This window comes from Emys orbicularis, chromosome 15 (assembly GCF_028017835.1).
Source record: "Emys orbicularis isolate rEmyOrb1 chromosome 15, rEmyOrb1.hap1, whole genome shotgun sequence".
NCBI classification, from domain to species: Eukaryota; Metazoa; Chordata; order Testudines; family Emydidae; genus Emys; species Emys orbicularis.
The window spans coordinates 22,581,548-22,600,305 of NC_088697.1; the positions used below are offsets into that span (position 1 = coordinate 22,581,548).

General features: G+C 51.2%; 1 protein-coding gene across 1 annotated transcript in view; it reads right to left on the reverse strand.

Annotated features, from left to right (window-relative positions):
• Positions 1-18,758, reverse strand: part of SNX19 (sorting nexin 19) — a 48,641-nt gene that overhangs the window by 21,447 nt on the left and 8,436 nt on the right. The window contains exons 6-8 of the mRNA XM_065417197.1: positions 15,536-15,632; positions 14,534-14,684; positions 10,263-10,392 (exon numbers count right to left, since the gene is read on the reverse strand). Of these exons, the coding sequence (XP_065273269.1) occupies positions 10,263-10,392; positions 14,534-14,684; positions 15,536-15,632 (378 nt within the window). The remainder of the gene's footprint in view (positions 1-10,262; positions 10,393-14,533; positions 14,685-15,535; positions 15,633-18,758) is intronic.

Sequence of the window (18,758 nt, forward strand, 5' to 3'; positions counted from 1 at the left end):
AAGCTGGAATAACCTGGAACCAGGCAGGGTCCCAAGACACTGCAGCTATCACTGGCGGCCCAGAGGAGCCCACCTCAGTGAGGAGGAAGAGACATGTGAAGCAGGTAACGTGTGTATGTGTGTTTGTGGGGCGTGGGGGTGACATTAAAGTTGCCCTAAGAGACCCTTGCCTAGAAAAAACAGATATCCAATAGATTCAGGAGATGGGGAGTGGAGGGGGGGCAGCAATGGAGTGCTAGAGCATAAGACGCTTTGTGACAGGGAGGGAGATTTCCCCAAAGCAAATTATTTTAAGGGCACTGCTAGGAAGAAAAACAACTGAAGGACAAAAGCTTCATCCTTGGTTGCATCCACTGTGACAGCTTCATGGCCATCTGCAGGGACAGAACTCAGGATCACCTGCTCCAGAGCCGCATGCCTTCACTGTCTGACCTAAGGGAGCGTTTTCATGAGCAGCACTAAAGGCCGGGTTTTTAACCTCTCCGGGCCTCACACCATTGGAAGGGGATGTGGCCATGTGCACATACAGGCCTTCTAGCCAGCAGAGGGCAGTGGTGACACACAGGTGGGGCCTGGTTCCCTGCACTTACACCCCACTGAGATCAGTAGGAGGAAGGGCAGAATTTGGCCCAGGGTGCATAACACAAGAAAGATCTTGGACTCAAAGCACGAGCCTCTACAGCTTGAGCTAAAGAGCCAGGCTTTGTGTCTGGGTACCCCTATCGCATCTCTGGATTAGTGAGGACACAGTAGTGGGTGTCACTAGCACTAAGGAGCAAGGGGCATGGTCAAGGGTGGCCCAACGGGGTAAAATTAGGAGTGATAAGGGGAGACTCAACCAGTGAACAGCAGGTGAGGTTTCTGGACATGGGGATGGAGAAAGACTCTGATTAGTTTCCCCGACAGGAAGCAGGATCCATCCCATTATTTGGGAGATTTAGCACTGGACAAAATGCTAGAGAATAGAGTATAAGGTATAATATGGACCTGGCCAAAGAGAATGGCTAAGATGGCCGACAGCAATAGGCTGGATTCCCTCGCTAACTTCCATGGGTGAAATATGGAGATTTAAGGGTAGAACAGTGTTAGGTTAAACTTCTTCCAGCTCACAGGAGGGTAGAGATAGAGACACGACAGCATCATCAAAGCAGCGCTTCACCTGTTACCAGCCACACGCCCTCAGATTGTTCATCCACCCCCAAACAACCACAGGCCTCATCTTGGTGCTACATCCAACAGCCCGGGTATCTCTAGCAGATCTGTCACTCCAAAGATCAGGGATCCAGGTGTGCATGTGTCTCTCGCTCCAGCTCTTTATTTAATTCTGCTCCTATCTTCCACACACAAACGTCTGACCCCACACACTGATTCAGCCCCCGCCCCTCCACATGGACAATTAAAGGTGAGGATGGTGACTTTAAATCACTGGTCACTCGTGATATCCCAGGCCACAGCAGAGACAGAAAGCAGCAGGCCAGTGAGACAAGAGCAAGGCTATGATATATATACCTGAGCTGCATTAGGCAGAGAAGGGGGAGGGCACAGGCCTCAGTCTTAAGAAATGGGCAATGCTTCCCCTCCACCCCCGGGCTACTAACTCTCTAGATAGGTCTTGTTTAATACCCATTGGGGCCAGTAGGCATCGTACGCCTGGGTCAAGAGAATGTTTTTCTAGGCGAGTGTCGTGTGGCTCTTTTGAACCTGAAGCAGTGTAGTTCCAGGAATCCATTATATCGACAGGGAACTGGCCCAAATTACAAAGTTTGGACCCGAACTCCTGCAGAAGGTCTGCGGTGTTGGGATCTGGAGCCCCATTAGTGTGAATCTAACCATCCCTTTGCTCAGTGTGTCCACGCACCCCCGTTCTCTTCTTATTCCATCCATTCTCAGCTGTCACCTCTATGTACCCACCCAGCCTTGATCACCACGGGGCATGCTCCCTCAGCGCCATCCCAGCTACAGCCCCTTTTAGTGACAAGAGCCCCTCAGCTGCACAGCTGCCAGGTCCTTCCGAATTTTAACGGTCCAGAGAGAATCGCAGGTTGGCCGGCAGCTCCCCCTTGTGCCCACAGTGAGAAATGCAAAGCCAGTGACCCCTCTTCACCCTGCCAAGGCGAGAGAGATGGCATCTAGAGAACAAACCTGAAGCCAAGAAACAAACCTATAACTGGGCAAACTCACTACTGGCTAGAAATTGTCACCCCCATCCAGGAAAATAAAAGGGATAAATATTGCGACAGGATTACAGCACACACATGTGTGTGTGCATGTCCTGGGGGTTTCTCTCTTGCACTTTTCACTAGCAAAAAAAAAAAAAAATTTTGTGCCAGTGCCCTCCATCTATCCATACAATAGGTACCCCACAGGCAGCAGCAGAACAATCTTCCTCTATCCTTCACCAACGCCCCTTGGCTCCGACTACCTCCCGGGGTAAGAGGGGCCATTCAACTCTCTCACCCCTCTACAGAGATGGCTGAGATCTAGACTGAGACCCATCAAACTCGTTTCATAAAAGTTTATCCAAAAAGCCATCAGATGGCAACAGCTTTTTGTCACCATCAGCCTGGCCTGGACTCAAACGAGTGAACGGCTTTGTAGTTTTCTGAGCCACTCCACAATGGGTAAAAATCATAATGCCTCTCAATTCAAATGTGGTGGGCAAGATGTAGTCCCATCGGACAGTGCACTAGACTGGGACTCAGGAGACCAAAGTTCTATTCCTTGCTTGGCCACTGATCATGGGCATCTCACTTACTCTCTCTGTGCCCATTTTCCCTCCTGCCCTTTGTCTGTCTTCTGCACATAGACTAAGCTCCTTGGGGCAGTGGCAGCCTCGTTCGATGTTTCTGTTCAACACCTAGCACAGTGGGGCCTCAACTTCAGTTGGGGCCTCTTTATGCTGCTGGAATATAATTATAAAAGCTGCCTACCGCCCACCTGGGGGGTGGACACCCCTCACTGAAAATTCCAGGATCTGCAGGGAACTTTTCAGTCAAAGCACGTGAGGTTGCAATTTTGTGGCAGGTGAAATAACTAGAGGGCTGCACACTTCATTGCTTCTGTGGGCTCACACCAGGGGCTCCTTGTATTCCTCTATTCCACCCCCCCTCGAATGCTGTGTATCACTCTCCCCTCCCCCTCTATTTCAGGGCCTCCCTGAGACACCTCCAGCTCCTCCCTCATGCCAGGGGCTTGGTGTGACCCCTCATTCCCCCCTTCCCCACAATGCCAGGGTCCCCCAACTCAGAACCCAGATTTCTCAGAGGCTCAGAGAAGCAGCCCTGGGATCTCAGTCTCCCTTAAGGTCTGGTTCTAGGGTGGATCCATCCCCACAAGGACCCTGTTTCCCAATCCTGGCTCAGAGGCCAGCTGGAATTTTGGGAGAACCAGCAATGGATAGAATCCATCCCAGAATAACCGAGCCCACGAGGCTGCCAATATCCAAAATGGTGGAAAGTTGGCAAGGGCAGCGATCTCATGAGATTCCTGCCACACGGAGCCTAAACATCACTGGGGCAGCTCGGAAGATTTCAGTGCTGGTGAACCCAGACCCTTGCCCTGGGTCAGCCTCTAGCTTGAACCTCGATTCCCAGTCTAAACCTCATGCAGACCTGAAGACCACCTGGCTGGTCCCACTCATCAACTATCTAGCTAGGCTAGCTCCTAGCACAGCTCATTTTTCACTCGCTCTGCTCCTCCGCTATGGACAAACAGGGGATGGTGATTCCCCAGGGATGGCAAGGTGGTCCCTTTGCATCCAGTGCTCACTATAAAGGTGCTGAAGGAGGGGAACAAAGGCCAGGGGAGAGATCTGGAAGAACCATGTGAGCATATGACCGAGGGAGCCTCAGGACAGGAGATGCTGATCGGTCATCCAAGCCAGGGATGCTTTTCATTTATTTTAACTCCTGCTCCGTGTCCCCTATAAAGCCACGTGGAACCTGACACCATCAAAGCTGACTGCATATGCCCACGCTTCCCTTATATACACATGCGCTTCCGAGCCTCAGCACGGCAACCCCGCTCGGGTTACCAAGTGCAGACAGCCAGGATGTGATGAGACACAATCTCTTTGATCTTTGGATTAATGGGTCGTATAAAATGCACGCCTCTCTTGTGATGTTCAGGAAGGGGTGGGGGACGACTTACTAGAACAGCTTATTGCAAAAAACGTGCTAGAGATAGAAGGCAGTGGGGAATGTTCAGACCTGGATCCAGAATTCTCCCCAAACTGGGGGTGTTTAGATCCAGAGGCTTAGAACATAAGAATGGCCAGACTGGGTCAGACCAATGGTCCATCTAGCCCAGTACCCCGTCTCCAACAGTGGCCAGTACCAGAGCTTCAGGTGGAGTGTGCAGAACAGGGCAATTACGGAGAGATTGACCCGTCTTCCCCTCCCAGCTTCTGGCAGTCAAAGGTTTAGGCTCGCCTTGAGAATGGAGTTGAATCCATCCAGATTTGGCTTCGTCTCTAGATTCCCCTCCTCACCCAGAGTCATCTACTTGGAAGTACACATGCTCTGCAAGAGAAAGCGAGCACTTCTTTCGCTCGGGCTGAAAGGAGCAAACCCACCAGAGAGGGAAAAATCAGAGCAAAAAAACCCAGATGGTTAAAATTATCACGGCAGCAGAGTGCTTGTGGCCACCAGACACCCTGTGGTGTCATCAAGAGAGACCCCAGGAAGCTCACTGACCCGATACAAAGGGTTGCAGTGGTGGCTGGCGAGGAGCTGAGCAGGTTGACCAAGGAACTGGCCATGGGACACATGACACAGAACAGCCATCGAGTACTGACTTATTGATCCAGTCATCAGGGCTTCCTGATACCTGTGCTACTGGCAATGGGACATAGCTCACGGGCCATCAGAATTCAGGCAGTCTTGGCTCCATTAGAACCTACCCTAGGTGGCCACCAGATTTCGGGATTCTCTAGCTTCATCAGCAGGGTTTCAGGGCATTGCTCTAGGGTTTCTGCTCCCTCCACCCGTAGCCCTTTTGCCATCGCAGTAACACACAGAGACAGTCTGCACACTACAGATACAGCGGTACAATCGGCACACATGAACTCTGCATGCTGGGAGCACACGGCACAGGCCTGCTGCACCAATCATGTCCACCCCAATAACCACGCTGCAGCCCTATTTGTCCTGGACCACAGACTACAGCACCCTTTACTGGTCCTGCAGCACCCATGCTAGGAGCCCATTACTCCTGCATCCCAAACCCGCTGCTCTGATCACACACACTTGTTGCACCCACGCCGGCAGCCCCTGCCACACCCACGCTGCGTGATCTCTTGCGCAGCCGCGCGCCACCCCTCTTTCACGCGAGCGCCAGGCTCTTGTTGCGGCTAATCGCCACACGTTTTATACTTGGGCCACCTTCACCGCCACCGATAATCTTTCAGCCTCCCCTGATCATCACAGCACCACAGAGCCTGGGAAACACAAGAGGCGATGCCAGCAAACTCCACAGGCAGAGAGCACGGGCGTTTTTAGAGGCAAAGCAGAGACATTATCACAAAGAGGAATCAGAGGGAGGTGAGGAGAGTCAGGTTGGCGGTGACTGGAGCTCACTCCCAGTGGCTGTTCTGTAGGACGTGAGATGGTGGGTCTCCAACATTCATGGCCACTAGCCAGCACCCTGGGGCAGATGCCCACAGCCCAGAATCTACCACTACTAGCACCGAGTGCCCCTCATTGAGGCCTAAGCATAAATGAACCAGGAAATCTATTTAAGTGGCTCATTTGCAGGAACCACCACTGCCTCAGCAAGGGGCTCGTGCCAGGTTAGGCCTTGATGGTGGCCAGCTCAGGCCAGGCCAAGCCAAGCTCCCACCTCGCCCTGGTCTTCAAAAGGTTCTACAAACACCGCCCCCTCCCCCCACACTTTGCCTGTTTGATTCATTTGTTTTAATCTTCTGGCACCCAAAGGTGGCTCCATTCCTGGATGCCCCGTGGAGCTGGCTCTCGAACCCAGGGCACATGGATGGGCACTTGGTTCTGAAAGACCCGAAGCCAGGCTCCCCCATCTCTTCTCCCACTGGCTAAGAACCTAAGATGGAACCCTGGGAGCGCCCCGGATCTAGGTTGTCTCGCTGTGCCCATCACCATGGCACCGGGGTGCCTGTCCCTTTGACACAGTGGCAACCGCTGCCAAAGGGGACAGCTTGAGGGCAGGATGCGGGGATGCAGCCACTGTGTGTTCGGCCTGTATTTATATCACTGCACTGACTCACCCACTCAAAAAGGGACTTGGACTGTCTAAATGCTTCTAGTTCCTGCAGCGATACCCCAGAAGCCAAGAATAGCCCCATCTCCGTTTGCAGACAGGCCCCTATGCAGACTCTGAATTCACTCAGACAGGGAGGACCACAGCCCTGTTTCCTCCCCTAGGGCTAGGAACATTTTTTGCTGACCCAAGGGAGGAAAGAGACAGTTTAATAAATGAGGGGCACGGATTCGGAGAGGGGCTGAGGGTTTGTTTACAGACGCAAGCTGAGCGAGCAGAGAGGGCTGTACAAACTGGAATCTTTTCTTGGCTCGGGGTCGTCTCAACTCCCAGCTGCCCCCCACCCCCACCCCGCTTCTCCCTGCGGCTCCAAAAAAGGACCACTCCATGTTACACAATTGGATGTGCTCGGCACCGCTGCAGACATGCACGCCTGTGCTCCCTTTTACTTAACAATACCTTTTTCGGTCATCCAGCTTTTCTCCTCCAGCCTCCTGTTGCCATGAAACTGACAATCAGGGGAGATTTATAGCCCCTGGCTCCAGCTGCAACTATTCCAGCCAGGGAGAGGAGGGAAAGAAGGGTGGGGTGGGATATTTCAGTGGGGGGAAGGAGGGGACTCGTTACTAGTTAGCAACAGCATCTGGCAGAGGACACTTGTTGTAATTTCAGGTGTAAACTGGAGGATGCTATGGCAATTGGTGCCAGGGAACAGACCGAGAGAGAGAGAGGGAACCGGGGAGGAATGAGAAACCGCTGCAAGTCACCAAAGGATGGAAGAATGTGGGTGTAAAGAGGGGGGCAAAGGCATCCCTAGTGCAATTCCACTGATTTCAATACTATTGCACCAGGCAGGGGGATCTGGCCCGTTGCATCTGGATCATTCAGCTGCACAGCTTCTGCAAAGGAGGAATTCTGGTACTTGCTGGAGAGAAGCTGGAATGCCCATGTGGGTATTTGCATCAAGACACCAGGAACAGCATGTTCCTCGCCATACAAGAGCTGTAAGAGGAGTGTACAGCAGTGGGAGGCAGTTCTGAAGCAGCAGCGCCCGCCAACACCCTCTCAAGCGCTAAGACCCCAATGGGGAATCTTGTGAAGCAGGAAAGGAACCCTCTGGGGGCATCAGAAGCAGCACAACAGGCTGTACATCTGACTCTATATAAACCTTCATGCTTCAGGGCATAATCCAACTAATAGGGGTCAGGAAGGAAGATATCCCTCCCCCCCCCCCAATGGACAGGTTATTCCATAACTGCCTAAAAAAAGGTACTTGCACCTTCCTCTCGAGTAGCTCATACTGGCCACTGTTGGAAACAGGATGCCAGACTAGATGGAGCATTAATTTGCTAAGGCTATTCCTGTGCTTGGTCTACACTAGCAGAGAAAGGGGCTGCCAAGGATCGAATAGTCCATGCCACAGAAACAGCATCTAACATCTTCTCCTCCCTCTTAGGGCTACCCAGCAGCAGTCGGCACCAGAGTCAGGGTGCCAGGGCTGCGGCTGTATTTAGGTTTGACCTGTTCAATCAAGTTAGGCGAAATGCCTCCAACCCGAGTCTGTGTAACGCAAAGCTCCTGAATCATCGTCATCAGGGACCCAACCTGGGTCTTAAACCCTGAGCTTCTACGGCCCGAGAGATGTGGAAGCAAGACCCACATTGGTTAGCCAAAGCTCTATATGTGGCCCAGCCACCACTAGAGGGGGACAGAGTGCCACACTGAGTGGGCGTGGCTAGCACCTGTTCTTATCACTCCTCTAACGAGGGTACATCTACACTGCAATTGAGCGATGCAGCTCGTGTCTGCATACCCACCCTAGCTTCACTCTAGCGAACGTGGATAAAAATAGCAGTGAAGATGCAACCGCATGGACACCGATGCGGATCAGCAATACCAGTCCATGCCCAGGTTTCTGAGCGGGCTTGTACAGCCCATGCCAGGGTCTGCGCCATGCCACGTCTTCACCACTATTTTGAGCTATGCTAGCTAGATGAGAGCTAATGCAGGTATACCTGGGCATATCACACTACTGTCCGCAGGAGAGACGTACCCCGAGGCAAACACAGGCTGCTCTCAGCTGTGCGGCAGGTAGCAATGCCAAGAACACAGAGAAATGGAGATTCCCACCGTAGCGCTCCGTCACAGTCAGAGCCACCAAGCAACTTGCGCTGCTCCCGCAGAAACACCAGCGCTGACCTCCCAGAGCAGAACATCCATGCGCCTTCTCTGACTCTACCCCAGCTCTCATCCCACACCGGAGCTGAATGGTGCTGAGAGGCCCAAACCCCATCCTATTGCTCGTGATGCCCATTACGTCAACCAGAACAGCAAAGGAGAGAGAAGTCCGAGCAATTAATCGATAGCACCAGTATCCTGGTAACAGATCAGCTGACCTTGCAAAACAACCCCCCTGACCCCAGCCTTCTGGGTCGCATCAGACATGGATTGGAAGTATAGGCCCCTTCCAGTTTTGGATCTGATCCAGACACAAACTGCAGAGGGTGGGGGTTCGGCTCCGTGGGTTCTAACTCAAAAACCTCCTTCCTCACCCTACAATTCAAGGGTGCTGAGTACTGGACTGGAAGCTCTGCTTTAGGTCTATTTCCAGGGGAAAACATCGCAGAACACTCTGATCTGGGCACTAAAACAGGTCCCTGGCACTAGGCAAAGGCCCATGGAGACATTAGGTTTGTCTGACCCCGAATCTCTAACACAGACTGCATGGAGGGGCTGCACACCCAGCCTTCCTAACACAGCTCTGCTCGGGATATTTTCAGAGATCCCCAGTTTAGGCACGAGTCACAGAGCCAGTCAGGTGCTTAGAGTGTGAACACTTCTCTAGTAGAAAAGGAGTCGGCGCTGCAGGCTCCCTGGGTAACTGGGACGCAGCGTAGTAGGAGGTGATAACGTGCAGTGTCAGGACCCGGTGCCTCTGTGCTCACACACACAGGGATCAGGTTCCAGCACATTGCTCAGCTAGAAAAGCCGACTGTGGAGAAGCTGTAGCATTTCTCCCCTTTCCCCCAAAAGGAGCCAACTTTCTAGTGGCTGCTAGAATCCCCAGCTTGAAAGGGCTTTGACAAACTCCCCTGATGCGGTCCTTGGGGATCAGCTGTTGCATGAGAGGAAATGCTTCCGGGCTCTGAGCTTTGGCTCTTTAGAAAAGCTTTGCCGTTTACCTCCAAAGACCAGATCCTCAGCTGGTGTAAATCAGTGCAGCTGCGTTAACTGATTGACATCAGCTGAGGATTTGGCCCTAGGCATCCCTCCTGGGAAAGGGAGATGGTACGAGAAGAGACACTCCATATAACCAAGCTAATAGCCAAGCAAATGACCCCCTTTTTCCCAGCTCACACAGCAGGAGCCATGTTTTTAAGGACACAAGGTTGCAGGACATGCGGCAGGTCCAGCCAAGCTGTTACCACTGCACAAGAAAAGTGAGCGCTCGCTCAATGCATACGCCAGCCAAGGACGGGGCTCTGAGCCAGCCAGACTAGGGAAGGTTTGGCACATCCCGAACCAGCCACGCACACGTGGCATTGCAGGAGGGAGGTTTACAAACACACCCTGCTCAGGGACAGTGCGTGCATTCCTTTTTGGAACATCAGACAAGGCACAGCTGTGACCTGCCCCTTACTGAGAGGGAGCCCGTGTCAGTGGAGGCTGGGAGTCCTACTTCCCTGGGGTATTGGAAGTCTAAATTCATTAATGCTTGGGGAGATTAGTAGCGACTATCCTCCACTAACCTAACTTCCCTCGTATTCCTACTGGGGTGGCTGCTGCTCTTACCAACCCAAATGGATCCATGACCCTTTGAGAGCACCCACTGGAGAGCCAGGAAGCAGCCTTCACTGGACATGCTGCCCTTCCCGCCAGGGACAAAACCTCCCACTCCAAGAGCCGGGCACCTGGTGCTATGGATCAGTCCTTCCTGTCTCTAAAGGGAAACGACCCAGGGCTGCATGTGCCAACGGAGACCGGCTCAGCTCTCTCCTCCCTGGGGATGTGGAGTGCTGCAGAGATCTTACCTTTGGATCAGGGACCCAAAGAGCAGGTGCAGCACCTTCTGCATGTTCTCAGTGCAGAGCCAGCTCCAGCGATCCATCAGCAGCAGATGCAGCAGGTCCAGAGCCATGTCTGCCAGGGGCGTCTCAGAACCTGCCGGGAGGTAGGGGGGGCATGTGAGAAAGCTGGCTCACCCCCACGTCGCTTGCTGCATCAGAGTGAGACCACGGCTCTGCAGTCACAGCAGGAACACTGCACTCCTGAGGCACAGATTCCCTTCCTTACAGGACCCCAATTACCAGCTCTCTAGACTCCGGCACATGCAAAATGCTGCTCCTTGCCTAGGGACATGCCACAACACCCCCACCCACAGCCAGTTCCCCTGACATCTGCATTTAGTCCCAACTCCAGCCCGGACACAAGTGCGCTCTCCTCTGCAGCACCTGCCTTCCAAAACACCCCTTGGCCTCTCTCACCTCCAATCCAACCCCAAACAGCCCCCTTCTCCTTGGGGGGAGGGATAGCTCAGTGGTTTGAGCATTGGCCTGCTAAACCCAGGGTTGTGAGTTCAATCCTTGAGGGGGCCACCTAGGGATCTGGGGCAAAATTGGTACTTGGTCCTGCTAGTGAAGGCAGGGGGCTGGACTCGATGACCTTTCAAGGTCCCTTCCAGCTCTAGGACATAGGATAGGATAGGATAATACAGAGTAGACCAGATCTCCAGCTGCTGTCACTCGCTGCCCCACTGACTGCACCCCCAACTGCGGGTGTGGGGTTGGGGGTGTCATTTACAATACAGGGGTATAGCACCTGGCACAATCGGTGTGGTTTGTAGGAAAGACCTGGTGACAAATAAAGCCACATCGTATGGTGCATATGGCCAATTCCTTAGTCACGCATTCCCAGTCCGAGTGTGAGGAGGCGTTGGCTAAGTGGCTGGGCATCCCCAGTGAGGAGAGTAGCAGAACACGAACGTATGATAGGATTAAGGCTCCCAGTCGGTGCCCTCATTGCCCGTCTCCATACAGCCCCTAAGCGGACATGGTGCTTTACAAACGCAGAGGAGACACGGACCCTGCAAAGAGCTTGCAAGCAGAATAAGACAAGATCAAAGGGGAGACAAGACATGGGGCAGAGGTTTCCAGAGGAGGGAACCTGGGATGAGGAGAAGAGATTGCTTGGAGGGGTGGGTGCTGAAGGAGGGATTGGAAGGATCTCAGACTCGGAGACAGCCAATAGGACAAAAAAAAAGCATGAAGACGAGAATGGGGAAAGGAGGCAGAAGGAGAGGTATGGGGATCAGGAGAGGAAACGAGAACAAAGACGTAGGCGGGGGATACCACCGGGTGGGTACTGGTGGGGGTTACAGGTAAGAGGGAGGAATCAATGGGGGGAGTTCAGGGATGGCAGCATGGTTGGAACAGGTGGGGAGGAAGCCAATTTCAGCAACTAGAGTTTGGACTGATTGAGTGTGGAGAGAAGGTGGGTGTAGGGGGAGGGAGCTGGGCTTTTCCCAGGCATGCCCCTCACTGCTCCCAACCTGAGGTTTCCGGGTGGTTTGGCTTTCTGGTTAGCATTGCTGGGCTGCCATCTTGTGGCAGGCTCTGGTCCCAGCATCGACAGTATCCCAGCACAGAATGGAACGGTTCAAAACACCAACACATCAGCAGGGAGGTGCCACTGTCAGACCTCGACAGGGTAACTGGGTCTGTTCCTCAGGGTCCTTGGACTCTCTAACCAAATTGTGCAAGCTTCAGATCTTAATTGCAGTTAGCCCGTCTAGAGAACTTTCGCACCCCTAGATCTCAGGGTACGCGACACAGGTGGGAGGCTTTACTTTCCCCATATTACGGGTGGCCAAACTGAAGCACAGGTTCCATGTGCTGATCTCCTGTTCCCCTCACTGTCCCAGTCACAGACCCTTCATCCTCTCCTGAAGCTGGAGCACCTTTCAGAGTCCTCCTGCTCCTGCTCGTGCTCAAGTTACTGCACAAAAGGAGAGCGGACAGGGGTTTTGCTTTCATTCCTTGCTGTCAGTGAGCTGACCCCTTGCTCCCATCAGACTGGACGCTAATTGTTTTCACATGACCGTCTAGTAAGATCGGCGGCTCACATTTGGCCGCCTGGTCCTTCTGGGAATCATTTCCTCTCATGCATTACATTCCTCTGGGGCTTGGATTTGCTCTAGAAGGGCCAAAGCAGGCTGTCACCACGCGCAAAAACCAAGGCAGCACTACAGGACAGATGATCATGAATTAACCTTGTTTACTCCCTTCACGTCCATTCCCCCAACCCTAGGTCACTGGCTGGCCAACCTCACTGCGCCCCCCTCTTCTGACAGGTCACTTACTCAACAAATATCTACTCTGGTTGTCCTTGGCAAGCCATTTCGCAGACATTCCCCTTCTCCTCCCAGACCATTCCGTCCCTTCACTGCTTCCAGGTCTGGTGATGGCTCAGATAAGTCAGCATCATTTACGCAAGACTTCCATGAGAGTTCAGCTAAACACGACTCCTTCGCGTCTCACTTGTTCTGTACAGACCAGTGACCTCAGACCTGACAGCCCTGCGGCGCTATGTAGTCACATTCATTAGAGGCAGGGCAGGCACCGCTACCTATACATAAGGATGCCCCACACTTCCTATTATGAGACCGTGTTTGCAGTTGATTATAACTTAACCAGACTTTAACCATTTGGTTTGTAATCTTCCAGGCTGGGTATCTGCCTCAAGATGAACTTTTTTGGAAAGTTTCAGCTTAAACAGTTCAGCCGCATCCAAGAACAGACTAGGGAAAAATACATTGTTTTGCCCATGTTAAAAATATTCTTGCAACTGTTTTGTTGAGACGCTCTAGTGTCCCCATGCTTGGAGCAGTGACTTGAAATTTGGCAGAGATCACCCTAGTGTCACAGATGTGCCTTTTGCTGGTCCCATTAAAGCCATCCAAATTTGGCCAAGTTACAAACCTCTGAAAGACTGTGTATTATATCACATAAACGCAAGGGGACTGAATGACAGCTGCACAGGCAACCTTAATTCTGGCGTTTCCTAACTTTTGAGTTCTTGACTTTGCAACTTTAATGTTCTTTTAATGGAGGTTTTTTTTTAATGCAATATTGAAACTAAAATGTATTAAATGTCTCCCTCTCCAGCTTCTAGGAAATGCATCTCTATAGTAACGTTCAGCAGAGGAACTCCAAGCTCTCCATAAACATTTTTCACATCTCAACCTGTAGGGTACAGAAGTGTTATTCCCTCCCTGGTTGCCTGGAAAACAGGGAACAAGGGCCACACAGGTGGAATAACTTGCCCAGGGTCCATCAGGGAAAAACCAAGCAAACGGGAGTCCAGACTCATACTCCCAAAGTATTAGACAACCCTGTTCTCTGCAAACTGCCTTTGTTACTTTCTCTTGGATACGTTCTGTCATGCAGAGCAGCAGCATGTATCTGCCCAGGTGGGAATTTTCAAGGGTGCGGCCTCATAAAGATCATTGTGGTGCTAATGTTGAGAGTCATTCAGATTTTTTATTGCAGACGGGGTGTAAAAGAGATGTAGATATACGAACAAGTGAGCCATCGGCTCCTGCACCGTACCTCCAACAGGTTATTTTAGAGAAAGGCAAACGAGACAGTGCTGGGCATGGTGGCGGGACAAAGCGTGAGACTGGATCACTCCCTTTCAGCATGTACAACTAAAAATATTACTGTGTGCAAGACTGTTCAGGCCCTTTTCATACCATGCAATGGCTTTCTCTCTCCAGCTCCTGGGTAGCAAATTCCCCAAGCCTGTTCTATGCTGGGTGGAGCAGTGTTTGTTTTCATTGGTTTGCAGACTGTTGGCCACTAGCTATTAATTATCACTGGTATCGCAGTGGTGCCTGGAGACCTCAACCTGGGAGTGGGGCCCCATTGTGATGGGTGCTGGACATGCTCAGAAACCCAAAGAGGTTACATCTAAGTAGCTTGGAGCAAGTGAGGAGTTTTGAGAGAGCCCTTGCTCTCTTGCCACAGGACAGCGTCAAAGAGATGACTGAGCCATGCACTCCGTACCCACATGGCTCTGATTCTTCCCTTTGCTTCCAACGACAATCCAGCACACAGCTGCTTCCCAGCATGGCACCAGAGAGGTCTGGTTGTTTCAATCATTAATCAGAGTGCCAAAAGCATGACAGGCAAGGAGACCCCAAAGGCCTTATGAGATAAGCAGACTGACGAAGATGAGGGAGGCATGTAACATAAAAGCCAAGTGATGGGGTGGGGTGGAGGGGCATTGGCAGGCAGGAGCTTACCAGGGTCATCCTTCTGGCGCACCGTCTGCTGCGGAACGTGCGTGGGGCCTGACCCCTCAGTTTCCGGGGCCTCGCTGGACGTCGCCTCCAGCAACTTCTCCTGCTTCTGAATGAAGGACTCCATCCCAGCCAGGGACAAGGCGTCAGAGACCTGAGGAAACAGCCATGTGTCAGGGCCACAGCACTGGGAAGCAGGTGGCTATAACTGGCAACCCATCCCATCCAACTACTCTGCATCATACGAACAACTAGCCACTGCCCTGAACCATAGCCTCTCCCGGCTTCCACCCTGCGTAGCCCTGCTGAATCCAGTGGCTCCCATCAGGGAACACTGGCTTGTCCATTAGCTCCGCAAGCATAAAAATTAGGTCACAGGGAGTCACTGTTGCTGCCATTCATTTTCTATTTCAACCTGCAACACCAGTTCCTGCTTCTGGGCTCCAGAACCATGCCCCAGCTGTGCCAATGCAGCTCATTCTTGTCTTGCAACACCCTTTGTTATTCCAGCCCTAGATGCCCAACTCACCTGCCTTCATCTCCAACAACCCTCCTACCCCAACCAGCTCTGCCCATTTATTATTTGGACTGCGGTAGTGCCCAGAGGCCAGGGCCCTGTGTACTAGGCGCTGCACAAAGATACAACAAAGAGATGGTTCCTGCCACCAAGGCCTTTCCTCACCTGCAGCCCCCCTTTACTACTGCAGCCCTGGTCTCCCCAATAGCTCTGTGAATGCTCTTCCTGCTTGGCTGGCAAGAATCCTGCTAGGCACTGGGCCTCTCTTGAACTAACCATGCAACTAGCTTCATGTTGGCTCAGACAACCAAACTCGTTGCACTGGTGACTGTGTCCAGCAGCAGCAAGCAGTGAATACGCTACATGGGGTCCCCACTGCACCACATCCCTTGTACACCTAGATTTTTCCAGTTCAGCCATCAAACAGTCTCCCAAAGACCCATGGTCCTGGCCACCTGACCAGCATCCTCGGCAGGATCCGCACTCACAGTGCTGCCCTCCCTCAGGCCGTACAGGATCCTCTCATGTGCTTCGGCCACGCTCAGCACTGGAGCAATTTTACTGGACGGGAACCTCAGCCTGGTCCTGGGGAAGAGAGACAGAGCGGAGTTTAATGCCTTGTCCTTAATCTGATGTGAGGAGTTGCTAAAGCTTCAGCTAAGAACACAGAAAGCCACCCTGCTGTGAAAGGAAACCAGCTCTGAGCTGTCCTGTAACCAGGGCCAGATAAAGGGGCAGGCGACTGCCTGGGGTGCCAAGCTTGGGAGGCACTGGGCTTGGGGTGCTGTTTTTGTTGTTAGTGACAAAAGGGAAAGTAGAACATTTGAAGTGACATGTTTCAGGCATTCTGTATGCAGATTCATTTTTCACTAGCCTCCTAGAACATTCTGGACCTTTGTAGAATCTCGTGGAACCTTCCAGACTTTCTGAGAACTGTATTTTCCTCAAACCTTCTAGAATGTTGTCAGCCAGGCCCTCGCTGGGTAGGACGTCGCAAGTCAGTCAGTGAGGTATAAGAACGGAGTGAAGTGAAGTAAGAGCCCAGCTGCGATATTGTGAACCGTGTTCACATGGCTGACAACATTCTGGGAAATGTCGTTCTCAGAAAGTCTGGAAGGTTCCACGAGATTCTACCAAGGTCCAGAACATTCTAGGAGGTTAGTGAAAAATGAATGAATTACAAATGCAATAAAAAAATAAGGTAACAAATGGGAGAGAGGGGGGCGCCAAAGATGCTCCTCGCCTGGGGCGCCATTTGGTCTAGGGCCGGCCTTGCCTGTAACCCCCAGTGGCCCTAGGCAAACCACTCGGTAGGTATAATTTCCAAAGGTCCTATGCAATTTTTGAATGTATAGCAGCATCGGATACATACCGTGAATGGCCCTGTACATGCCACGATAAGCCCTGTCAAAGAAGCGCTTGTATCATGCTATAAAAGGGGGGGTCCTGCAAAGGGAGTCTCCATAAGGGCTTACAGACCACGTGGGTACCCAGAATACACACTCCAGGTGTCTGCAACACAGTCATGGTCTAGTGGTTAACAGCAGCAGCCAGGGCTCCTGGGCTCTATTCCCAGCAATTCCATTGACCTACGTGCAACATTGGGCAACTCACTTCGCTTCTCTATGCCTCTATTTCCCCATGCCAAGTGTTTGGGACGGGGGTGCCTTAGATATTGATGGAGGAGCTCAGCTTCTGCGGCTGGAATTTCTGACCCAGAACAGGGATATTTCAGGGAGAGCACAGCATGCAGGAGTCAGTGATAGCCATGGGCCCTGCAAGCACCATGCTGCCTCGCCCACCTCCTGAGGAGACTGCAGCCCTGGCTGGTGCTTTGGGCCCAGGGAAGCACTGACAGGATATTGCACAACAGTGACAGTGCGGCTCTGGCTACCATATATATATACATACATACATACATACACACACACACACACACACACACACACGGTCTAGGGTTGCCTTAATCTTGCCTTTGCATGGGGAGCATGGACTAGATAACCTGTTAAGGTCCATTGCAGCCTTATATTACTGTGGTTGTGGTTCTAGATACATAGAATATCAGGGTTGGAAGGGACCTCAGGAGGTCATCTAGTCCAACCCGCTGCTCAAAGCAGGACCAATCCCCAGACAGATTTTTGCCCCAGATCCCTAAATTACCCCCTCAAGGATTGAACTCACAACCCTGGGTTTAGCAGGCCAATGCTCAAACCACTGAGCTATCCTTCCCCCCCGTATACACGTATGTGCCCACTTCTTATACACTGGTTACCATTTTTCTAATTCAGATTTAAAATAATAATAAAAAGAACTCAACATGCCAATTCAAAGCTCTGGGTGCCCTAATCAACCACCATGACTTGGATAACGGAGTGGAGATGATGCTTATAAAATGTGCAGATGACACCAAGCTGGGAGGGATTACAAGCATTTTGGAGGGCAGGATTAGAATGACAAATTGGAGAATTTCTCTGAATCCAACAAGATGAAATTCAATAAAGACTAGTGCAAAGTTTTACACTTAGGAAGGATGAAAAATCAAATGTAAAACTACAAAATGAGGCTAGGCAATAGTAGTGCTGAAAAGGAATTAGGGGTTATGGTGGATCATGAACTGAATATAAGCCAACAAAGTGATGCAGTTGCCAAAAAAAAAAAAAAAGACCAATATAATTTTGGGGTGTGTTGTACGTAAGACACTGGAGGTAATTGTCCCTTTCTACTTGGCACTCGTGAGGCTCCAGCAGGAGTACTGTGTCAACTTGTGGGCACCACAATTTAGGAAAGATGTGGACAAATTGGAAAGAGTCCAGAGAAGAGCAACACGAACGATAAAAGGTTTAGAAAACCTGACCTATGAGGAAAGTTAAAAGAACTGAGCATGCTTTAGTCTTGAGGAAAGAAGACTGAGAGGGGACCTGATAACAGGCTTCCAATGTGTTAAGGGCTGTTATAAAGAGGATGGTGATCAATTGTTCTCTGAAGGCAAGACAAGAAGAATGGACTTAATCTGCAGCAAGGGAGATTTAGGTTAGATATTAGGAAAAACTGTCTAACAATAAGGGTAGTTAAGCTCTGGAATAGGCTTCCAAGGGAGGTTGTTGGTCTAGGGTTACTTGGTCCTGCCACAGCAGGGGGCTGGACTTGATGACTTCTCGAGGTCCCTTCCAGCCCCAGATTTCTATGATTAACAATACAATAAATAGAATGGAATTCCCGCCATATATATCCATGTGCATAGCTCTTCTCTTATCCACTGGCTAACACACACACACAGGCCCTCCTATACCGGTCAATATTTCTTTTTTAAATAGAGATTTCTGTTCAGTGAGCGGTAGTCACTTATACACAAGCATATACAGTAACATAACATATGTTCATAAAACCTTTTGCTATCAAACGCCCTAAGTAGGATTGTGTAACCCAACTATTAAATGTGCAGACACAGAAAGGTCTGAAGGATCTGGAAGGGCTGTTTGCTTTTTGGATCAATTAAAAAGTCTGTTTATTGCTAAGGAATGTTCTTTGCAGCCAAGATTGCCCCAAATCTGATTTTAAAAAAAAAACTGTTCGGAGCAACTTTTTGAAGCAAAACATCCCCTTTCGGGAAAATACATATGTATACACACACATGCATTCCAACCAAGTTGACCAGCAGCTTCTGTTGACTTTAGCAACAGCAGATAGTAAACACTTATGTAGCAAAGTACA